This window comes from Kogia breviceps, chromosome 10 (genome assembly GCF_026419965.1).
Source record: "Kogia breviceps isolate mKogBre1 chromosome 10, mKogBre1 haplotype 1, whole genome shotgun sequence".
Lineage (NCBI taxonomy): Eukaryota > Metazoa > Chordata > Mammalia > Artiodactyla > Physeteridae > Kogia > Kogia breviceps.
This window is the reverse complement of record NC_081319.1, coordinates 51,845,325-51,869,880: the sequence shown is the minus strand read 5'-3', so window position 1 is coordinate 51,869,880 and position 24,556 is coordinate 51,845,325. Positions and strand designations below refer to the sequence as shown.

Genomic DNA, 24,556 nt, shown 5'->3' with positions numbered 1-24,556 from the left:
ATAATCCTTCTAGACCTTTTTTCATAGTACATAAATACACATATTTGCATTTTATAATCAAAATGAGATACTGTAACATACATACTGTTTTGTGACTTCCTCTTTTCAGCTAATGATCTCTACCTTCCCATGGCAATACACTTTCATCTCATATTCAGTCCATCTATGTTCAAATTTCTTCAATTGTCCTGAAAATGCATTTCATAGCCAGTCTGTTCAAATCAGGATTCAACCCAGATTCTATGTCCCTCAAATTTCTTTTACAGAGCAGTGGCTTGTTTCATAACTATAATTTTTTAAAGAGATGGGATCAGTTATTCTGCCTAATGGTCCACCTTCTAGATTTGTTTGGTTACTTTTCATGGTATCATTTAGTTTGCTCTTCTGTCCCCTGTATTTCTTTATAAATCGTGTGTTAGATGCAAAGAACTGACAGATTCAAGTTAAACATTTTTGCCTGGAATAGATCATAGATGACGATGTTCTATACTTCATATGACATCCCATCAGATTGATGCACAGTGTGGCCTTTTAAAAATGTATTGATAAATTGTATCATGTCACCAATTGCTTAAATGCCATTTATAGCTTCCTTTCCATTTATTCTACAATACAAATTCTTTAACTAGGCTTACAAGGTTCTGAACGATTTGATGCCTGTTTACTCTTCCAACTTTAATTCATCCCATTCTCTACTTGTTTATTAAGTTTTTGCCACACTGTTTGCTTCCACTCCCTGAACATGGGAAGTGCTTGCCTCCTAGGGCGGTTGCCCCTGGGTCTGGGAGGCTCTCCCCAGCCACTACTCTCCCGGCCACTCTTCCCTTCTCCTAATGTCAAGCATCTTCTCAAACTGCAGGTCTTTTAAAGTTCACCTCCTCAGAAAAGACTTCTCTAATTATTTAATAATTATTATTGTTTAAACTAGGTTCTTTCGAGGGACCATCATACCCTACATGCCAAGCACCCTGCTTTTTGTACCAAGATACTTTCTTGGTCCACCTTAATATCTGTCCTTACCTCACATTAAGCTGCACAATAGCCAGGACCTTGCCTACTCGGCTCACTGTGCACATAGTATTCATACACAGCAGCCCGCTGAATGAATTACCATAGGTCACAATAATCCTGAGGCTGCCAGGTCTTGCACAGGTGGCTGCAAACTCGCGCATGTGGCAGTAACTGGAGTACTTCCCCGGGAAATTGTTAGAGCGGAGGAAAAGTTATCTTTACGTGAAAGCACTGTGCCCACCTGCCGAGGAAGTACAGAGGAATGAGAAAATTCCGCCTGTGGAGAAAGCCGGCGCCGTAAGGCTGGGCGTAGGCCGAGTGGGGGCCCAGGTGAGCAGCGCCGGCGCCCGGTCTCCCTCACGTGACCGGAGGCGGCGCGCCGATTGCGCCTGCGCGAGAGCTCCCGGAAGTGGCCGGACCCGAAGCGCAGGCCGAGCGGACCTCTGTTAGTCCGTCAGTCCGCCCGTTCGGTACCCCGCGCGCCTCGGCCTTCATCGCCGTCCCGCGGTCCCTTTGGCCCGAAGGGCGGCCGAGGCGCTCGCCATGGCGACGTTCGTCTCAGTGCAGCTGAAGAAGACCTCGGAGGTGGACCTGGCCAAGCCGCTGGTGAAGTTCATCCAGCAGACGTACCCGAGCGGCGGGGAGGAGCAGGCCCAGTACTGCCGCGCGGCGGAGGAGCTCAGCAAGCTGCGCCGCGCCGCGCTCGGCCGCCCTCTGGACAAGCACGAGGGCGCGCTCGAGACGCTGCTGAGGTGGGCCTGGCTGGGGCCGGGCGGGGGGAGGCCGTCGGCGGCCTGCCGCTCCCCTTGCTTCCTCCGCTCTTCCTGCCTCCCTCCTTCACACCCACGGCCCGGGCCGGCAGCCCTGCCCCTGCTGGCCGGGCGCGTAGGTGTGGTCAGCATTCCTTCCTGCTGAGCAGGAGCTGCCTCGAAGGCTCCGGGGACCCGACCCGCCCGCTTCCCCTAGCTGCCCGCCCTAGCCGTTGGTCCACCGAGGCTCGGTCGGTCGGCCACCTGGGAGGAACGGTCTGCCACGTACTAATCTCTCTTGCCACATTTACCTAGAACTGGTTTTCTTCACTTTTTGGTGGGGGGAGGGGGTCTCTGAGACTACTCCCTTCCCCCGTTTTTGCATCACTGCAAAACTTTCTTGGCCAGGTTCGGATTTTGTAATCGTAGTTGTTTGAGGGAAGTGGCAGAATTGGAACACTGGAACCCATGTTTATTACCTACTACACTGTCCACTTCGGAATGAGCCATGTTCCTAGGTTCATCGTAACCGAACGACAAATGGATAATTCCATAGGTTAGGAGCTGCCATTATTTGAAATTAAACTTGAGTGACATTAACGTTCAAGATAGGTTGCTTTTAATCAGTTTGTTCACAAACAGGTATGCAGATATTGGAGTAAATTTATTATCTTAGCAGATGTTTATTGAGCTCAGGCTGTATTTAAGGAGAGTTCCTTCTAGTTAGGATGGCAGAACATTTTTGTAGCACTTTATAGTTAAAAAAAATTTCTTTCACCCATCTTGTTAATGATCTAATTTCCTGTGTGTAGCATATTCTCCTTGTTTCACAGGAAAAACACAGCTGTATTAGGATGCAGGTAGGAGCAGCTCAGGTCAACCTAGCTTAGTAACTGCAAAGGCAAGGAATATTGCTTCCTTATCTTTAGGCATTCCAGGAGATCATTCTGCCTCCATGATGATTACCTCTAAGGAGAGCTTTGTTTTTCGACTGGGAGAGATGGCCACTGGCTCTCCTGTAATTACAGTGGTCTTAACACTCAGGATCTTAGGTAAGAGTGCTTTTCTCCTACACCCTGGCGAAAGTCCATGGAGGCCTCTGATTGGGTTGGCTTGTGCCCATGTATGATGGTGGGAAATGGCCTAGTATAATTGCCCTTGTCTGAGTCATTCTGCTGGTTTAATTTCTCCATGCAGCATGGATTAAAGTAATATTAGTATGGACTGGGGAAGAGCTGGTTCTCCAGAAGGAGGATACTGAATAGATTGCTTAGAGAGATGATGACCCCTTGGTGTCAGTTTTAAAGATAAGACTGTTGGGTTGCAAAGATCACTAGCTTGATACTTAGTATAAGCTTTTTAAAAAGTTAGGGCTTCCCTGGTGGCGCAGTGGTTGAAAGTCCGCCTGCTGATGCAGGGGACATGGGTTCGTGCCCTGGTCCTGGAAAATCCCACATGCCGTGGAGCGGCTGGGCCCGTGAGCCATGGCCACTGAGCCTGCGCGTCCGGAGCCTGTGCTCCGCAACGGGAGAGGCCACAACAGTGAGAGGCCTGCATACAGAAAAAAAAAAAAAAAAAAATTATGATTTTACTCCGTGTGAAGTTGGTGGATGGGTAGTTCTGGTAGCCTAGGGATGGTGTAGTAGTTCTGTGAAGTTCATCAGGCTCAGGCTCTGGCTCCTCCAGTGATCTGCTCTGTGAAGCCTAGAGTCCTTGCTCTCAGGTCCAGATAGCAGTCATACCCAAGTTTTAGGAGGATGCAGGGAGGGAGAAAGGAGGCAGAGGGCTCAGCCTCCAGGATGTTTCCTGGAAACTGCCCCGGAATACCCTGCTCATATGTTATTGGCCATTATGTGTGACCACATCTAATAGAAGGGTAGGATAGGTAAAAGAATTTTTTTTTTTTTAAGTTTTATCATAGTATAGTCACTTTACAGCCTTGTGTTAGTTTCTACTGTACAGCAAAGTGAATCAGCTATACGTATACATATATCCCCTCTTTTTTGGATTTCCTTCCCATCTAGGTCACTGCAGAGCATTGAGTAGAGTTCCCTGTGCTATACAGTAGGTTCTCATTAGTTACCTATTTTATACATAGTATCAATAGTGTGTATATGTCAGTCCCCGTCTCCCAATTCATCCCCCTCCCCGTGTCCATATATTTGTTCTTTATGTCTGTGTCTCTGTTTCTGCTTTGCAAATAAGATCATCTATACCTTTTTTTTTGATTGCACATATATGCGTTAATATACAATATTTGTTTTTCTCTTTCCGACTTACTTCACTCTGTATGACTACCTCTAGGTCCACCCACGTCCCTACAAATGACCCAGTTTCGTTACTTTTTATGGATGAGTACTATTCCATTGTGTATGTGTATGTGTATATATATATATATATATATATAAAACCACATCTTCTTTATCCATTCCTCTGTTGATGGTTATTTAGGTTGCTTCCATGTCCTGGCTATTGTAAATAGTGCTGCAGTGAACATTGGGGGTGCATGTGTCTTTTTTTTTTTTTTTTTTTTAATAAATTTATTTTATTTTTCGCTGTGTTGGGTCTTTGTTGCTATCCCCGGGCTTTCTCTAGTTGCGGGAAGCAGGGCTACTCTTCATTGCAGTGCGTGGGCTTCTCATTGCGGTGGCTTCTCTTGTTGCAGAGCATGGGCTCCAGGCGCACAGGCCCAGTAGTTGTGGCACGCAGACTTCAGTAGTTGTGGCTTGTGGGCTCTAGAGCATAGGTTCAGTAGTTGTGGTGCATGGACTTAGTTGCTCCGTGGCATGTGGTATCTTCCCGGAGCAGGGCTCGAACCTGTATACCCTGCGTTGGCAGGTGTATTCTTAACCACTGAGCCTCCAGGGAAGTCCCTGGTATGTAGTATTCTTGTTGACATTTTTTAATAGTTTGTAATTTTAGTTTTCTTTAACTCAAGAGTCCTTTATATAGATTTTGTAAAATTTCTAAATTTGTGTGTCCCTTTTTTGTGGGTTAATATTTAGTTTGCTGCATTATGGTAGTATCTTTTTCATTTGTAAAATAAAGTTGATGGAATTAGTTTCATAATATCTGAAATTTTATCCCAGCACTAGTGTTTTACAGATCAAGAAAGAAAATATTCCTGTTTCTCAAGCTGTTGCTTACATTCTGATTGTTGCTGAAGATATTGAGATAATATTAACCCTAATGACGTTGCTACAATTTGTTAATAAAATAGTGTGGGGAATATAAAGATATATAATACCTGACCCTTGGTCTCAAGGAATATCTGTAGTAGCCAGACCATAAATTGGCTCAGTAATTTTATTCTGCATAAATGAATAAACTTGAAAATTTAAAGGAAAATTTAAAATCTCTGCTTTTCTGTGTTCTGACTTTCCTAATGTTTAATAAATAAAATAGCTTGTCAGGACTTTCTTCATTCTTTGTAACCCTAGAGAGAATCTTCTCTCAGAATCTTCTGCACACGGAGGTTTAAGCCACGCAGCTAGCTTTGTGGTAGAGTTAGACTAAGATCTTGACTTCTTGACTCCCTGACTATTTACTTTCTGCCATACTCTGCTGCAGTAGTGCTTCATTAGTGATTCTTCATGAGGTAAATTGGGCAAAGAAAGAAGTGTGAAAATAAGGTTCAGGAGGCATCTGTTAACTCTGATCAATATCTGGTCCAGCTCTGTTTCTGTCTCTGGTTGGTGGGCTGGGAGTTGCCCAGCCCTCAGTGCTGGCTGGAGCTGGATGGGTTACGTGAATTTTCATTGCAGTATCACTTTGCCTAAGGTAGATTGGTTGTTCTCCGTCTTCATACCTTCCCCCTAAAAAAAACTTTAAAACTAGAATTTATAATGGGAATTTGTCCTGTACCTATCACTGGTATATTAAAAGAAATATATTCATTTCCTTTTTTTTTCCCCCATGAGATTTTAAACGTTGAGTTCTTAGATATGTGCTCTAAAGTGAGTTTTATGAAATACTGGAGAACATGTAAAACACTTATGAATAGTTGTAAAGTAAGAGTCTGTAGCTACCGTTTTTCCAACATGTGCAGTGTGTCCAGGCAATATTTTAAGCTTTGAGTATATATTGTATCATTTGTCTCTCATGCTTAAATTAAATGAGGTTTTGCCCTCACTTTAGGAAGGGTTTAGAGAGGTTGAGTAACTTGCATTCAGTCACACAGCTAAGAGTTAGTGGAGTTGGGATTCAAACTCAAGGTTGTCTGACCTACCTTTTTTTTTTTTTTTGCAGTACGCGGGTCTCTCACTGTTGTGGCCTCTCCCGTTTCGGAGCACAGGCTCCGGACGCGCAGGCTCAGCGGCCATGGCTCATGGGCCTAGCCGCTCGCGGCATGTGGGATCTTCCTGGACCAGGGCACGAACCCGTATCCCCTGCATTGGCAAGCAGATTCTTAACCACTGCGCCACCAGGGAAGCCCTGACTTACCTTTTTATGTTTAGGATTTTATAGTTAATTAATTTTTTTAAACTTATTTTTAAAATAAAATCTTTAACGGTACAGATTCTTTTTTTTTTTTTTTTTTTGCTACACCAGTACTCTGGTGTAGCATACTGGCTTTCCCTCTCCCCACTTGTGGAAAACTTGCAGCCTAGGTCTAATTTGTTAGAGGTATACCCTGGGATAGAATCTGCTGATTGAGTAAAGCATATTTAAATGATAAAGAGAGGGGTGTGGTAGAGTCTCTTTTTCTGCTCTTGTTCCCTCTCTAGAGAGCTTTGATAGCTGAGAATTAGGCTGAACTATGAGGGGTCGTATGTGGTGGAATTATATTGAAAGAATAGCTTACTGTACTTCGTACTGTAGAACAGCATTTTCCCTGTGGTACCTACAGTTAGCAATGGCTGTTTTCTTTTGAAAAGCATTAGTTGGTCTCTTTGTTGGAGTTTACTCCATATTATGAAGTCAGATATTATTGATTTCCAATGACTGTTGTACAGTACTTATATTTCATTTTTTCATACTTAAATTTCATATTATATAACCTGTCTTAAGACAGCTATTTTACTTTGAAGATTCCATTGCGTATCTTCCTAGTCATTTAAATGTAGGATATACATGCACTGTTACCCCACATAAGATTTGAGAGTTGACCCCAAAAGCTTTGGAGTAAATAGGGTAGGTATAAAATTTTAGTACATTCTCTTTAGCCCTCCTTTTTTTTCCTGATTCACTTGCAGAGCAAGTAGCTTCATCTCCTACTACTTCCTTCCTTGCTGTCTGTAGAGCAGAGGCCTGCCCAGCTGTCTGTTTTTGTATGGTCCAGGGCACCACTCTAGTGTTGTGAGCCTTGGAGAGCTAGGTGGGGTGCTCCCCTCTGCACCATCCTCCCCTTTATTCCAAGTGTTTGCCTCTCTGGCCAGTAGCCATGCCTCACTGCTGCCCAGGGCTTGCTCAGGTGCCCTACACGTTGGGTTTTCTGCTTGGCAATGGCTTGGCAGTGAAGGGTGTAATTTCGCATGGGAACTTGGTGACCCAGCAAATTGCCCTCTCTCCTGCCAGCTGTACCAGCCGCCCAAGTTGAGATGGCTAGACTCTGGCAGGAGAGAAGGGCGTGCCGATATTTGAGTGTCACTGGGGCAGAGAGTAAAACGGACTGTATTAGCCACTACTCACCTCCCTCCCCTGGGCTTCTTGCCACCAGACTGGATCCTCTTCCCTTGGAGAAGTCTCCAGCTACTGGCAATTAGATAACTGTGTACTTAGTGTACGCACCATCAGAGATGGCCCTACCCAGGTAAAAAGAGCACAGGGCAGGGCAGGAGTTTTCTCTCTTGTTATAACAAGTACCTACATTTTATCCTTGATTTTGCCTTTTTTTTGGACAAAGCCTAGAATAGCCGTTTTCAGAACAAGTGTGCCAGTCCCTGCTCTATAGCCCTGTCGGCCTCCTTGCACATTGTTGCCTCAGGGTCTTGGTACTTGCTAGTCTCTCCTTATGAACACGTTCTTTGGTAGCTCCTGTTTATTCCCAAAACAGAGAATCTCAGGTTTTACATTTCAGAGATTAAAAAAAGTTGCTTTTTAAAAACTTTGCATTTTACTGATTCATTTGTTTGGAGCTAGCAATGAAACTGAGCAAATAGACCCAGTTTCTGATACAATCCTTTGAGAGAAAAGACATTAAACAAAGTCCCGCAAATAAATATATTACCAACTGTGGTAAGTTCTGTGAAGGAAAAATTCAGGGGCCTAAGATTATAAATGGAGAGGGGAACTAATTTAGAAAAGGAGTGAGATTGAGTGCCTCTATCATTTCTGCCACCACCGTGGATCATCTGTTTACTGGATTACTCCAATAGCTTCCTGACTTGTCTCTACTTCTGCCCTGGCACACCTGTGAGTCAGTTTTCTGCATAGCAGCCAGGGTGACTGTGAAAATGGATTAGCTTGTGTTACTCTCTCTCTCTCTTTTTTTTTTTTGCGTTACGCGGGCCTCTCACTGTTGTGGCCTCTCCCTTTGTGGAGCACAGGCTCCGGACGCACAGGCTCAGCGGCCATGGCTCACAGGCCTAGCTGCTCCGCAGCATGTGGGATCTTCCCGGACCGGGGCACAAACCCGTGTCCCCTGCATCGTCAGGCGGACTCTCAACCACTGCGCCACCAGGGAAGCCCCCTAATTGCCTTTTTAGTCTCCTTCAATCTGGAATAGTTCCTCAGTTTTTCCTTGTAGTTCACGATGTTGGCATTTTTGAAGAGTACAGGCTACTTACTTTGTAGAATGTCCCTCAGTAAGGGCTTGCCTCATGTTTTCGTGTGTTTTATGCATTTTGGGGCTCTAGTACCACCCAAGTGATGCTGTGTTCTTTTAGTGCATATTAGGAAAAACACGAGGTTGATTTGTGCCATTGCTGATAATGTTTAACTTTTATCACTTTGTTAAGATGCTGTCTGCCAGATTTTTTGGCCTTACAATTAATAAGTTATACTAATTAGTATTTTGTGGGGAGGTACTTTGTAATATCGTATTTCCATCAAACTTTCGTGATTTAGCTTCCATTAATGATTTTTACCTGAATCAGATATTATATTATGAAAGATGCCAAATGGTGACTTTTCTCACTTCATTGTTTCTTGTAGATTTATTAGTTGGCATTGTACAGTAGGGTAGAGCTTTCCTTATTCACCTGTTTGTTTTGTTTACTTTAGAATGGTGTTCTTATTTTCCTCAATGGGTTATGATTTGTTATTTATTTGAATTATTCTGGACTTGGCTAGTAGGAGCTGCTTAAAGCTAGTTCCTGTGTTCTTCTGACATATCCTCATCATTTTTTGAGTCCTTAACTTCCTAGCATAGCTAGATATTTTAGGCTTGGCGCTTAAATTTTCTCAGTCGCAGCCATGGAGGCAGTAATTTCTCTAAGGACTGGCTCCGTTTAATGCATAGTACTATTTATCTGGCCTCTATGTGTGCTTATTGCTACTTAAGTATTATTGCTTCTAGGACCTCTCAGCATATACACTTAGGAAATACACACACACATTTATACCTCTTTTTGTATCTGTATTACATTGTATTAAAAAATGAGTTCACATTGTTACCTCCAGTTCCAATCCAAAGCCAGCGTTTCTTCTAGCTGTCTACCTTCCCATGTTTGTAACTCCTTTCTCTGGTAGTTAGAAGGCTGACTCCCATTATCTTCATTGTATTTACCTAATTGCTCAATTCTTCCTCTGCGTAACCAAACTTGTGGCCATGGCAGCCCCAAACTTGATCTCTGACATGTTGCTCCACCCCTCTGGAAAACTTGGCCTCAGAAATAACAATTGCAGAGAGCCATGGTGATGGGGGTGCAGGAGCAGGGAGGTGATAAGGGAAGGAAGAAAGATTACAGGCCCGTTAGAAAGCTTGGCCTTGGACACCCCCCCAACCCCCTGGCTAGCTCAGAGGTCTGCCTGATAGGGGAAGACTGCCTCATGTTTGATAATCATTCTGTCTGCTGTGTGGAGATCACATTGAAGAGAATGAGAAAGGAGAAGAGGAGACAGGGCAACTGGCTAGGGAACTTTTGGATTAGTTTACTTTCAAGGGAGAGTGGAAGTGTTGACTGTAGCAGTGGTGGAGATGGACAGGAGAGGACATACCCAAATCATATGGGAAAGTTGGTAAACCTGTTTTTAATCAGTAGTTTACCAGAGGTGTTAATCTGCCCAATGGATATAAAGTTATCTTAATAAGAAATAGTATTTTAAGGTATACATTGGTTACCTAGGCATATATTAGTTTGCTTTTAGCCAATAATAGTTGATAAGTATTTTTCTTTGGTGGTAAGAGTTTTTGTTGACAGTTTTTTCATTGCATGCATTTTATTTATTTATTTATTTATTTTGCGGTACACGGGTCTCTTACTGCTGTGGCCTCTCCCGTTGCGGAGCACAGACTCCGGACGCTCAGGCTCAGCGGCCATGGCTCATGGGGCCAGCTGCTCTGCAGCATGTGGGATCTTCCCGGACCAGGGCACGAACCCGTGTCCCCTGCATCGGCAGGCGGGCTCTCAACCACTGCGCCACCAGGGAAGCCCTGCATGCATTTTAGATACAGGTTTACACATTAAAAGACTGCGTGGGACTTCCCTGGTGGCGCAGTGGATAAGGTGCTGCGCTCCCAATGCAGGGGGCCTGGGTTCGATCCCTGGTCAGGGAACTAGATCCCACATGCATGCCGCAGCTAAGACCCGGTGCAACCAAATAAATAAATGTAAAAAAAGACTACGTTAGTTAAATTTAAAATGGCTGATTGAAATCTGATTTGTGGGCCACTCAACGTTGACACACATAATTTTAGTATACTCCAGTTGTATTTACATAAGTGTGTGTAATATTTAGCTTTGGTAATTTTAAATTTTGACTGGTTTTTATATTTAATTAATAAATTATTTTTTATGGTTCTTTTTTCTTCCTGTTTTATTGAGATATAATTGACACATAACACTGTATAAGTTTAAAGTGTACAGCATAATGGTTTGATTTATATGCATCATGAAATGATGACCACAATAAGTTTAGTGAGTATCCATTATCTCATGTAGATACAATATTAAAGAAATAGAACAAAAATTCTTTTCCTTGTGACGAGAACTCTTAGGATTTACTCTCTTAACTTTCATATAGAACACACAGCAGTGTTCATTATATTTATCATGTTGTACTTGACAATCCCTAGTACTTATTTATCTTGTAACTGGAAGTTTGTACCTTTTGACTGCCTTCATCCATTTCCCACTCCCCTCAGCCTCCCACCTCTGGTAACCACACATCTGATCTCTGTTTCTATGTTTGTTTTTGGAATATAATTGACCTACAACACTATGTTAGTTTCTGTCACACAACATAGTGATTTGATATTTTGGTATATTTCAAAATAATCACCACAAGTCTAGATGCCATCTATCACTATACAAAGATATTACATAATTATTGACCGTATTCCCCACATTGTACATTCCATATTTGTAACTCAATCTCCTATGCAGTAAGGAAAAGACAGCCTCTTCAATAAATGGTGTTGGGAAAACTGGACTACTTTCTCACACCATGCACAATAATAAATTCAAAATGGATTAAAGACTTTTAAATGTAAGACTTGAAACCATAAAACTTCTATAAGAAGACATAGTACGCTGTTTGACATGAGTCTGTAATATTTTTTTGAATATGTCTCCTCAGGGGAAACAAAAACAAAAATAAACAAATTTGCTCTGTTTTTTAGATACTATGATCAGATCTGTTCCATTGAACCCAAATTTCCATTTTCTGAAAACCAGGTAAGTCATTAATTTTAATTTGTTTTAAAGTTACATGATAATGGTAAATCACTCATTTCCTCCTACCCATGGTATTTTATTAAAATAAATGGTGCCTCTTCACTATCCCTAGGTTTTTATGAGTCTTTAAAAATACAAATTAGAAACTTTTAAGCCCATTGTAAAGAGTCTCTTGGCAATTCTATTCATGCCATTCCTCAATCACTTCTGGGCTCATTTAGTGCATTGGACTGCATTTTTTTTCTTGCAGTTTTTAATCAATAGGATCTTTTGACTAATATAATCTGTGGTGCCCTTTCCTTTGGTTTTTACAGAATAAAGAGGGAAACTGTATGATTCAGGAAGTACTAATCTCATTTTATGTGCTTTAAAAATTATTTGCACAAGTTATATTTGCATGTTACACTACAAGAATGTCAATTTTACTTTCTCTTAAAGGCTAGATATTGAAAATGCTGATGATTTCTAACAGTTTTATTTGGGAGACTTGTTAAAAGTTTTTAATTTGTGTGGCATTTCTAAATTTTAAAATAGTTTATACAAAATACTTTAAAAATTCTTGTGCTAAAGTTTTTACAAGTCAAATAATATGGTGAGATTTGCTTTAAAATACTCCAGGAGAAAAAGTATGTGTGTAGTGGGGTTGGGGTTGGGAAGTGAGGGTAGATGAACTAAGAAGGGCAAAAGGCTAAAACTGCTGATGGGTGTGTGGGAGTTCCTTGTGTTATTCTCTCTAGTTTTGTGTGTATTGAAAATTTCTCTAATCTAGAATTGAAAAATTTTGTATTGGATTGCAATACATAATTTGAAAGAGGCCAAGTTCTTTTTAACCTTCATGTGTGGAATATTTTAGAGTAGAGTGAGATGCAGTTTTTAATTAAGTAAAGTTTTTATTCGTGTACAACATACATACATAAAAGTGAACAGTATCATGTGTATAGCTTGAATCTTCAGAAAGTGAATATATATGTATAACCACCACCCAGATCAAGAAGTAAAATATTGTCTCATTTTATCCTGGAAAGGTAACCATTCTCCTACTTTTGTCATCATGGAATAGTTTTAAATTTTATCTTCTGGGAAACCTGTAGAGCTTACTTTGTTGCCTTTACTTCACTTGGCTTATTTGATGATCGTTTATTATGTATCTGTTCTGTTCAAGCCATTGTGTGTTTGTAAAGATGAGTAAGATTGTGTTTTCTGAAGAAGGCAATATGTATTCAGTTACTGAGGCAGAATGACCATTTGAAATATCCTATGCCAGTATCTTACTTTCAAAAAAGAAAATTTTATGGTCCACAAAAAGGAAAAGGAATTGGTTGGTTAGAGAAGATAGTATTTTAGATGGGTTGAAGCTTTTGTCCTTTTCTTCACTGTGGATTTTTCTTTGAAAGAGACTTAATATTTAATGAGATCCAGGAAGATAACATGAATTTCTTTTCTTTTTTTCCTCTTTTTATCAAGATCTGCTTGACATTTACCTGGAAGGATGCTTTTGATAAAGGTTCACTTTTTGGAGGATCTGTAAAATTGGGTATGTAATTTTTAAATAAAAAATGATAGGAACTTTGTTCTAAATACTTTGTATTGTTTTAGGTTTCTAAAATTGCTCTCCTGATGACTCTTTGTAAATAATAAAAATTTTTATGTTTTATTTTCTTTTTAACTTCAACTTTTAATGAAATTTCCAAATATTTGTAGAGCGCCTACACCTTGCCACTCTCCTAGTTTTAAAAATGAATAAGATAGTTGTACTCAGTCAGGTTGGGAAGGTAGCTATCATTCTAAAATATTGTAGAGAGTAGGTTAGTCTGTGAACAAACTTCCGGGAGCATAGATGAGGAAGTAGTTAATTCTGCCTGTTTGAATGCAAGTGATGTTTGAGTGAGGCCTTGAGAGATGAGTTTGATTTCTCCAGGTAGAAAATAACATTACAGGTAGAATATCATAATTGAAAGTCACAAGTCTTTTTGATCTACCAGCTCATCACGTTAATCTTTCTGTGTGTTAACTTTCTCCTCTGTGAAGTGGGGAATAGTACTGTGAAGTACTGTTTATTTCATTGGGTTCTTCTGTGGATTAAATGAGTGAATATGTGTAAAGTCCTTAGAACAAGGCTCAATAACTATTAGCTACAATCAATAATATGAGTATTATATTACATATGAAATACATATATATAATGTGTATGCATCATAGAATATATACTATATAATATTATATAACAATGTCATATAGTATGTTACTATATATAATACATATTGATATAATTATTGGTTTTTAAAAAAATTAAAAAAAATTTTTTTAACATCTTTATTGGAGTATAACTGTTTTACAATAGTGTGTTAGTTTCTCCTTTACAACAAAGTAAATCAGTTATACATATACATATGTTCCCATATCTCTTCCCTCTTGCGTCACCCTCCCTCCCACCCTCCCTATCCGACCCCTCTAGGTGGTCACAAAGCACAGAGGTGTTGATATAATTATTGTTAAGGCTTGAAACCTTAGGTGAATTGGGGATTATGGAGGGTGAAGACATTGGAGAGTAGATTGTGAAGAGCTGCAAGTGTACTGTGAATTTGTGCTCTTCCGTCTTACACGTTTATAGCTTATTCCACCCGGGCACTGTGGAAGGGGCTTTTACACATATTATCTTAGTAAATTCCTTCTCAGCCCAATGAGGAAAGGCACTGTTATCACCAGTTGCACAAACTGGTTTAGAAAGATTAAGTGACTTTCCAAGATCATATGGCAAAGATTTGATGAAGCCAGATGTAACTCCAGAAAGCCTAAGTCCAGAGACTAGAGAGAAACAGACCAGTTAGACTGGTGAGAGATGAAGAGATTTGACTAGTGTACTGTATGTGGGTCAAGGAAGGGATGGGTTTGAGAGAGGGTTCAGAGATGAAACTGATGGATCTGCTGGCTGGCTGTCAGAAGAAAGAGTAGGAGTTGATGTTTGACTCTAAGGTTTCTAACTTGGCTTGACCTGTGGCTAATTATTCCTTTCAATAGACAGGTTGAATTTGACTTTTCTGTGTTATATCTGGGTAGAAGTTTCTCTTTGGCATTTAGAAATAATATATTTAAAGCGCAAAAGAGGTCGAGATGTAGATTTGGGAACAATTTTCATTAAATGATAATAAATTTATCTCCTCTGGTAGATTGTAGATGGGGAAAAATATGAAAGCCAAGCTAGGGAATACAACGTTCAGGGGAATGAGAAGAAGAGGTTCCTGGGAATGAGGCTGAGAAAAGACTTTCAGATCTCAGAGGAACCAGGGTAAAATAGAGACAATGGGATTGAATGCCGGAAGAGTTTCAGAGATTGTGTCCAGTGGTTCCCAAACCTGGCTTCATGTTACAGTTACCTGGGGAGAATGTTAGAAATACAGATTATATCTTTACAGACAAAGATACAGGATGCCAGATGTGATAGGACATTTCAGGGTGGGCTGCTGGAATTGATATCTTTGAAAATAACTTCAGGTGACTCTGATGTTGAAATGTCATTGACAGAGTCATTGTGGCGGAGGTCAAGAAATAGAAGGTTGTAGAATTCACTGGATTTGGCAGAGAAAAAAGTGTCACTAGGGGCATGCTGAAGTCAGATTGCGTCACGTTGAGAAGTGGACTGGAAGTGAGGAAGTGCAAGCCGCATGTGTGGGTTGCTCACTTCAGAAAATATACAGTAAAGAATTGGGGACAAAGGGAGCGTTATGCTGTGAGGGAGGCAAGGTCAAGAAAAGGACTTCTAGTGCTGTTGTGACAAGCAAGTTGTTTGGCTGAGAATAAGGAGCAGGTAGCAGGAGAACCAGGAGACACTTAAGTGAGATAGTTTAAGTTGATGAACTGAGGTCCTAGAGGAATTGGGACACACAAAAATTGAGAGCATAAGTAAAGCAGGAGGTAGATCATCAAGGCATTTCTAGTAGCAAATATTGGGAATTAAATGTCCATCACTAATGTTTTGGTTAAATAAAGCACAGGCTGCCCATTCATTAGAATATTGTGTAATTTAGAATATTAAGAATGATAATGCAAATATATATTTGTTGACATGTACATCTGTGTCCATTGAATATCCAATGAAAGGCCTGTTACAGGTGAGTGCTGCTGCCTTGAATTGATGTAACTTGGGGCCCCAGAGCTGGTCTCTTTGGAACACCTTTTGTATGGAAACCAGGGTGATTGCTGCTTCCTGGAGTTGTGCATTCCAGGCACCCTGAATATGGTATAGTGTACTATTTGTGAAAAATTGGGTATGTGAACATGTATGTACTTATTTGTCAAGATACTCGCCAAAAATTAGTGGGTAACTCTGGGAGGATATTGAGTGATTTTTAATTTATTTTCTTTGTGTGTGTGTGTGTTTAAACAATTGTTTGAATTTTAGAACAACTATTTTTATAATCAAGCTGTTGTCATTTTGAAAAACTTAATGAAAAAGAAGAGCTCAGGTAAAAAAACAAGAATGAAGTTCAATATTAAGAAAAAAGAACTCTTTGAAGAAAGGAGAGTTGAACATTTATTTTTAAAAAACCCCTGATTTAAGTTTAGATGTGATAGAAGAAATCATAAAGGAAAAAAGTTTTAATTACAAGAAAAAGTTTTCACAAAATCTCTTATACATGAGAAATTGTCAAAATAAAATGACAGACAACTGCCTAGGATGATAATGTTTATAGGAAATGTAATAGGCTGGCATATATATCTTATATATAAAAAGTTTACTTTTATCTGTGGCTTGGAATATATTTCATTCTTCTTTAAGTCCACTGACTCTGTCATATATGCTGGATGAGTTGCTTCATATTTAGACTGTGACTTTCTTGTATGGCTCTGTGTGCATATGTGTATGTTTTTAGAAGTTCTAATTGCTCCACCACCACACACGTTCAGTGCTTTTATCATATTCTCAAGACTTTCCAAACTCTCGGTCTTATTATTTATCTCTCTGGACTCACCTTTTCCTGAGTGACTCTTCTGTTCCCTTTGGCCTCATCTGTTTTCTTGCTTGAATCTGGACTGTTTGCTATCTAAATCTGCTGTATAACTGTTATCCCTTAGTTTAGAGCCATTGTTTTCTGGATATTGTGTCTTCCTCTTTTGCTGGAATATACTCTTAAGTAACTTTCTCGGAAAAGGTCAAATTTCTGAATCTCTTCTTTGTGGAAATGTCTGTATTTTGCCCTCACATGAATTTGGTTTGAAATTCTGCTTAGGTCAGAAACCTTGGAGTCACTCTTGACATTGTTTCACTTCATTCCCTACATTCAGTGAATTCATCAGCAAATCCTATCAGATTTTCATTTGAAAGATATTAAAAATCTAGTCACTTCTCAGAACCTCTGCTCATGCCGTTCTGGTCAGGGCCACCATCAACCCTCGCACCTATTGCAGCAGCTACCTGTCCTAATCTCTGGCCTCCACCAGTGCTGCTTCCCCCCAGTCTGTTGTCCACCCGGTGGGCTGAATGTGTCTCTGTTCAAAACTCTGTTGACTTCTTGCCTTACTCAGAGTAAAAGCTAAAGCTTTACAGCAAAGTTGGCTCTCTTACCTCCCTGACATCATTGCTTCCCATTTAGTCCCTTGTTCCCCCCCTTTTTTAGCCATACTGGCTTTAATATATGTTGAATTAATTAGAATCATATTTCTTCAGAACCTGAAGGCATTGTTCCCTTGCCTTTTACTATCCAGTGTTACTGATGAAAAGTCTGCTGATTATTCTTTTGTAGGTGACCTGTTCCTCTTTTTTTGGGAAGAATTTTACAATTTTCTCTTTATACTTCATGGTTAGAAATCTCAAAAGACCTAATTGGCTTTCATTTGGGGTATGGCATTTTATTGTTGGCCCTTTCGGTTTGAAGACTCATTATCTCCCTTCAGCCCTGGGAAGTTTTCATACATTTCTTCGGCAATTTCTTCTTCATTTTTTCCTCTTTTCTGTTCAGAATGCTGTATTAACTGACGTTAGTTGTTCTGAGCTACTCACTCATAACTTTTACACATTTCATTTTGTTTTCTCTTTATGGGCTGCCTAGATATTTTTTAACCTTTCTTTTGAAAAACTTTTAGCAATCAAGTTTTTAATTTCCAAGAGCTTTTTCTTATTCATGGATTGTTCCTTTTTAAATCACATCCTGTACTTGTTTATGGATGTACCATCTTTGAATCTCTTTAAGGATGTTAATGTGGATCTTTGAAATGTTTTCTATTATTGGAATTGTTTACTCTGGGCTCAGATTTTCAGTTCACCTTGATCTTTATTTTGCTGCATGTTGTACTCATCCTGGTTATTCTAGATTTTTAATACATTTATTTAAGAAAGTAGGTTAGAGTAGCTGGTGTGTATGTCTGCTTTACTTTATGGTGAGGAGGCTAGAATTAGGTTGGAGGCAAGCTAAAAGCTGACCGTAATTACAAGGGAGACTACTAAAATGCTACATAACAAGGAGGGTGTTACTTTATGGCACTATTGTGTGGCAGAAACACACAGCTGTAGTGTTGTTCCGATTTTCCTAGATGGTTTGTTCAGTATTTTTTGTAAGAAGCCTTCTGATTATTTTGGTTGGTGTTCAATACCTGGCACATAATGTAAGACCTTGAATGTCACTATGGTTGAATTTGTTCTTTTTTTAAAATTTTTTTGTGGTTAAAAAAACCCCATAACCTAAAATTTACTATCTTAACCAATTTTTAAAAATTCTTTATTTTTTTTTGGCCACACCACATGGCTTGCAGGATCTTAATTCCCCAACCCGGGATCAAACCTGAGCCCCAGCAGTGAAAGCGCCGAGTCCTAATCACTGGACTGCCAGAGAATTCCCTGTCTTAACCAATATTAAGTGTACAGTTCAGAGGTGTTAACGTATATTCACATTGTTGTGAAACAGATCTCCGGAACTTTTTGATCTTGCAAATCTGAAACTCTGTACCCTTTAAACAACAACTCCCCTTTTCACCCTTTCCCCAGTACTTGGTAACCACCATTCTACTTTCTGTTTCTGTGAGTTTGCCTACTTTAGACACCTTATATGGGTGGGATCATACAGTGTTTGTCTTTTTGTGACTAGCTTGCTTCACTTAGTATAATGTCCTCAAGGTTCATCCATGTTGTAGCATGAGACCCGATTTCCTTCCTTTTTAAAGCTAATATTCCCTTATAAGTGCACACCACATTTTGTTTCTGTTCATGAATCAGTGGACACTTGAGTTACTTCCACCTTTTGGCTATTATGAATAATTCTGTTACAAACATGGGTGTACAAATATCTCTGAGACTGAGACCCTGCTTTCAGTTCTTTTGGGTTTATGCCCGGAAGTGGAATTGTTGGATTATCTAGTAATTTTATTTCTAATTTTTTGAGGGACCTCCATACTGTTTTCTACATGGCTGCAACATTTTACATTCCCACCAACAGTACACAGTGGTCCTAATTTCTTCACATGCCTGCCAACAACTGTTATTTTCCATTTTGTTTGATAGTAGCTATCCCAGTGGATGTGAGGTGTGTAGATTCTTGGTTAGAATTGTATTTTAACCATATAATCTTCTCTACCTCTGAGAGATGTATTAGCTGGCCTTCCATGTCTCACTCCTTTACGCTAGGAGGTGCTTGCATTGGCATAGGTTTGTAGTAGTGAGGAACTGGTTTGAATGTCATGGGAAGATATCATTTTGAGAGAGGTGATGGAAAAATGGAAAGAATTTATTCTAATTGAATTTGAAATGACTTGAATGACTTTTCAGTTTGAATCTGACTAATAGCAGTGTGGACGTAAAGGGAAGGAAAGATTAATTTATTGATCCTTGAGTTTTAGGTGATGAGAATATTGTTGTGGAAATAGATGCCTGGCACGGCAGCTAGGAATATGGGAATGGTATTATGGGTTAGAAAACAGGTCTGGAAACTTGTTTTCGTGTGAGCCAGTGGGATAGAGGCCCTAGTATTTCTCTTCGAAACATTCATTTTCTTTAGAACAAAAATAATCTGATAAATTTTTCCTTCTCAATTTTTTACAGCTCTTGCAAGCCTAGGATATGAAAAGAGCTGTGTGTTGTTCAATTGTGCAGCCTTAGCTAGCCAGATTGCAGCGGAACAGAACCTGGATAATGATGAAGGATTGAAAATCGCTGCTAAGCATTATCAGGTACGCAGAACAGTAGTTACTACAGAACCATCAACGCGAAGTTGGATTAAATTGAAAATAATTTGCATTTAGGTTTATAAATGTTTCTTTATACACAGATGCTTTCTTGAAATATAATGTACTTTTTAATGAATTGATACATATTTTTGAAGCCCTTAGATAAACTACTTAGTTGTGGACCCAGCTCTGTTTTTCCTCAACATTGTATACCCAGCACCTAGCACAGTGCCTGGCACATAATAAAGGCTCAGTAGATGTTGGGAGAACAAGTGATTAAATGTTTTGAGGTGAAATCCTTGGCAAGTCCCTTTTAAATAAATGACCTCATTTAAGATATTTGTACATTATTTTTACATAATTTTTCTTAGAGAGACACACTAAAAATTTTACCAGTGTCACAAAAATTAAGACCTCTTGGCAAGAAAATTTTAACTCTGAGCTTGAGGAGAGGTCATAGTTAAATGTGGTCAGATGTGTAATGTTCTTAAGTTAGCTAAATTTAGATTTTAGATACAGTCATTTACTAATATGGCATATTATTTGGTGGCAGTATGTTATTTACTCAGCTTTTCTTTTTTGTTTCAATTTAAAAAACAGTAAGTGATTATTGTTAAGTGATATCTATAATTATGTTTTCATGTTTTATATTCCTTTATAATTTACAGAGTATGTTGATGTTCACATAAACTTTTTAATGCATGTTATATAATGCCATTTTCATTTTACAGACAAGGAGACTAAAGGGCAGAAGTGTTAATAAAGTGGTAGATTGGAGTTTCAGGTGTTCTGACTCCAAATTTTATGGAATTCCAAATGCTTCTTATACTGTCCCTCATGGCTCTGGAATTTGCTTGTCTCAGAGGTGGAGTTTGATCTTTCCCATTGTTTAATTTTAGAAGAGAGGTGAAGAATGCTGTTCTAAGAAAGTGAGAGGAAAATGTACTTTAAGCACACAACATGCTCCCAATTTTAGATGGGCACAGATGACAAGCATGGTGCATATACCTTTCCTTTGTGAGGCTATAAATGGCAAATATTTTAAAATGTGAAAGTGAAGTAAAATTTTATTTAATTTTCCATTCATTGTAACTCCATTAGTTGGCATGTGAAATCTTAGAGGGCATTTTGAATTACTGAGGATATGTTCCATTCTGTGAGTCACCTCTGTGATTCACAGCAGGGTCCCCTAGTGTGATGGAAAGAGATCCTAGATCCCTGTCTGGGCTGTTTGCTGCCAAGAAGCTCTGTGCCCTTGGCTAGGTGCTGTAAACTCTGTATGTCTCTAGTCCATATTTGTGAATGAGAGACTGGATCCCTTGCAGTTCTAGTCTGTGATTCTGTGAGTTTACTAAGTCAGCTGATCACTCCTTGGAGACATTCTAGTTTTATGATACTTCATGACTGCAGCAATCATTGATTTTTACTTCAGTACAGTTAACCTTGAGTTAGCTCTGTGTAGTGTAGCTGCATAACCCCCAGCACGTTTTTAAAAAAAAAAATTTATTTGTTTGGTTGTGCTGGGTGTTAGTTGTGGCTTACCAGCTCCTTAGTTGCGGCTCCAGGGCTCCTTAGTTGCGGCTCCAGGGCTCCTTAGTTGTGGCACGAGAACTGTTAGTTACAGCATGCACGTGGGATCTAGTTCCCTGACTAGGGATCGAACCCAGGCCCCCTGCATTGGGAGTGCAGAGTCTTATCCACTGCACTACCAGGGAAGTGCCCCCCAGCACTTTTTAATCCCAGACTTCCACCTTTCTTTTTCCCAAGGTTATTTAGTTCATAGAAGCGAAGTTATTTTAGTGTTAACCTCAGTGAAATATAATTGAGAAGAAAAATCTGATGGGGAACATTTCAGCAGGGAGCTCTGAAAGCCAAATAAAAAATCTGTAGCAGTGGATAGTCATGCTGTTCCCCAGAGGACTAGGTATCAGTACTATTTAAGGTTTCCCCTAAGTATGGCCTGTTTAATTATTTGAGAGATGAATTTGGGACCAAAGCAAGAGCATTTCAGGACTAAAAACATTTTAATAATGTTTTATCCCTGCCTTTGTTCTCATGTTAGTTTTGAGGAAGTATTTCTAAAAAGTTTAATCAATTTGTCCCATCACTTTACTTTGTTTGTTACTGCACTTGACTTTAATGTACGTTAAATCTCTTGTTATTCTATAGTGTTTTAGAAAACTGTCCTTATTGTCTATAGGTCAGATGTAAGTGGTTTTGTGTGTAACAGTAGAAAATTGTCTTGCTGAATTCTTACAGATTTAAAAGAAATTCTTTTCTTTCCTCTAGTTTGCTAGTGGTGCCTTTTTGCATATTAAAGAGACGGTTTTATCTGCCTTGAATAGAGAGCCTACTGTGGACATATCTCCAGATACCGTTGGGACTCTCAGTCTTATCATGCTGGCGCAGGCCCAAGAAGTATTTTTTTTAAAAGCCACGAGAGGTAATTCCAGTTTGTCCTATATTTTGTTGCATGTGAAAAGAAGTGACAGACTTTTAAAATAAGAAGGTGATTGTAATATGTTCAACACAGGACTTTCCTCTTTGAATTTGACACACGGATTATTGAACATTTTCAGCTTTCCTTTTCTGACCTTACGGTGGTACAAATGCATATTTAAGAATGTAGGCTGTGTTTGAAGTCTTTTATGAAATATATAGTTACTGTCTTAAAACACTGAACTCTGGAATAGTATTTATATAGGTTTGTAATATGTCAAAAATTCGTTCATTCAGCAAATAAGTATTGGGTACAACTGTGTGCCAATCCCTGTGACAGGCTCTAGATAGAGTTAGCAGACAAACAAGATTTCTGTTTTCTGGAAGCTTACAATTTATTGTGGGGGAGGTGATAAATAAGAAATTAAGTGGCCAAGGTAATTTTAGAGAGAGATAATTGCTATGAAGAAAATAAGATGTGATAATGACTGGTGGTCTGGCAGTTGGGTAAGGATGTAGGGAGAGTCATGTTATTTTAGATTCATCATTCAACAAGAGTTTCTTTGAGGAGGTCTTGTTTAAACCAGACTTAACTGATAAGAAGGAGCCATCCAGGCAGAGTCCCTGGCCCTGTGAATGAGGGAATAAGAACAATTCTTATAAGGCATGTGAGTTAGTATGAGAGATTAGAATAAGACTGAATATGTAAGTATAGAGAAATTGAAAATAAGGGAGCAGTCCATCAGGTGGAAGCTAAATGAACTGGAAAAGTTTTTCTTTTAAAATAACAACTTATATTGAGGTAGAATTCATAAACAATAAAATTTACCCCTTTAAAGTATACAATTCATTAGTTTTCAGTATATTCAGAGTTTTGCAACAATCACCACTATCTTGTTTTAGAACGTTATCATTACCCCCAAAAACCCCATACCCACTGTCAGTCACTCTCCATTCCCCTTTTCCCCCAGCTTCTATCAACTCCTGATCTAGTCTGACTCTTTGGATCTGCCTGTGGAATAATTAAGTTGTATGCAGAAGAATTGACTTCATCAATAAGAATTTTTTAAGAGAAATGTACAGACTTGTGATCTCAATGTCTATACTGACTTATTATGATATATCAGATTATTTTATATTTATTTTCATTATAATGGTCAATTTAATATTTTATTCCAGATAAAATGAAAGATGCTATCATAGCTAAATTGGCTAATCAGGCTGCAGATTATTTTGGTGATGCTTTTAAACAGTGTCAGTACAAAGATACTCTCCCAAAGGTCAGTTATTGTTTTTGTAAATACTTCGTTGTTTTGCATGTGGAATATTTGGACATTTTTGTGTATAAGAAGCAAATTAAAAATTATGTTTTATAAAGAAATTTGAAATTTAAGGAGAGGCATTTGAAGAGTATATTTGTAGAAACAGTTTTTTATTTAAGATGCATGACAAATTCTCTTTCATATTTAGGGGATGCCTTTGCTTCCACTCTTTACTAAACTTGTTTCTCCAAGCTAAAACTCTTGCTGGAAAATTTTGAACACCTGTCTCCAGTAATTTTATCAGATCAAGGCATTGTGTAGTTTTGAATCATTGGTTATTTGGTACAGCATGAGTACTTGAGCATGTTGATTATTCACCCTTTTAATTATTGTCCTGTTTTCTTAAAGATGAATCTTAAAGAGCAAAAACAGACATAAAGACAAAAGGAAAAGGAAACTTAATATATTCATCCAGTACTTTGATTAGAATTAAGTTTTGCCAACAGGGCTAGAAAATTGGGCTGCTATTGGACAGCTAAGGAGAACAACCATCTAAAACCATATATCACAGGAAGTATTAATTGTTTTAATATAAACCTTTCTGAAGTGGCATTTGAATAGACTAGTCAGTGATGATCATGTGTAAATGACAAAGCAGATGATTAGACTAAGAAGTAAATTCAGAATGCTTAAAAATGGAAACTTACAGACAAATGTAGTATGATTCAACTGCTTTCTTTCAGAATTGTTCAAGGAATTAGTTTTGTCTGTATGATAGCAAATAGTATTGGTTACATGCTCTTTTGTAGGGAAATTTATTGATTTATAAGTCATTCAGGAATCTTTATAAATTATGAAATTGCAGACAATTTTGTGGTGAAATAAAAAAGCATGTAAGTACATCAACACATTAGTCAGAATATGAGCACTAGGGAATTTGAAGATTCCTGGAGATTTAAAATTCACCAAGAGATGAGTAGAAATTTGCCCAGGACTCTTGGGTCGTAATAGTGTTGCTCTTAAAAAGAGACTTGGGATCTCCTCTCACCTTTTTTTCATCTGGAAGACCTCATGATCAGCTGCACAGTGTACCGTTACATCCTGTTGGGCCATTAGTTCAGTCCTGTCCTGGAGAGAAGAATGTCACCTACAAAGACTCGGA

General features: G+C 39.1%; 1 protein-coding gene and 1 long non-coding RNA gene across 4 annotated transcripts in view; one reads left to right on the top strand and one right to left on the bottom strand.

Moving 5' to 3' along the window:
- The window catches only part of LOC136791994 (uncharacterized), a 75,533-nt gene extending 74,161 nt beyond the window's left edge, over positions 1-1,372 (bottom strand). Inside the window, exons 1-2 of the long non-coding RNA XR_010835012.1 lie at positions 1,253-1,372; positions 86-188 (exon numbers count right to left, since the gene is read on the bottom strand). This is a non-coding gene — a long non-coding RNA (uncharacterized lncRNA). The remainder of the gene's footprint in view (positions 1-85; positions 189-1,252) is intronic.
- An 18-nt stretch (positions 1,373-1,390) lies between these two features.
- The window catches only part of PDCD6IP (programmed cell death 6 interacting protein), a 59,916-nt gene continuing 36,750 nt past the window's right edge, over positions 1,391-24,556 (top strand). For 2 of the 3 annotated variants that reach the window (XR_010835011.1, XM_059077314.2), the window contains exons 1-6: positions 1,393-1,763; positions 11,485-11,539; positions 13,004-13,073; positions 19,569-19,696; positions 21,983-22,136; positions 23,312-23,412. Coding sequence is in view for 2 of the 3 variants with exons in the window: in XM_059077314.2 (XP_058933297.1) it covers positions 1,555-1,763; positions 11,485-11,539; positions 13,004-13,073; positions 19,569-19,696; positions 21,983-22,136; positions 23,312-23,412 (717 nt within the window). In the remaining variant the exon portion in view is untranslated. Of the gene's footprint in view, positions 1,764-11,484; positions 11,540-13,003; positions 13,074-19,568; positions 19,697-21,982; positions 22,137-23,311; positions 23,413-24,556 lie in introns of all 3 variants that reach the window. The other variant, XM_059077315.2, reaches the window with a different exon arrangement.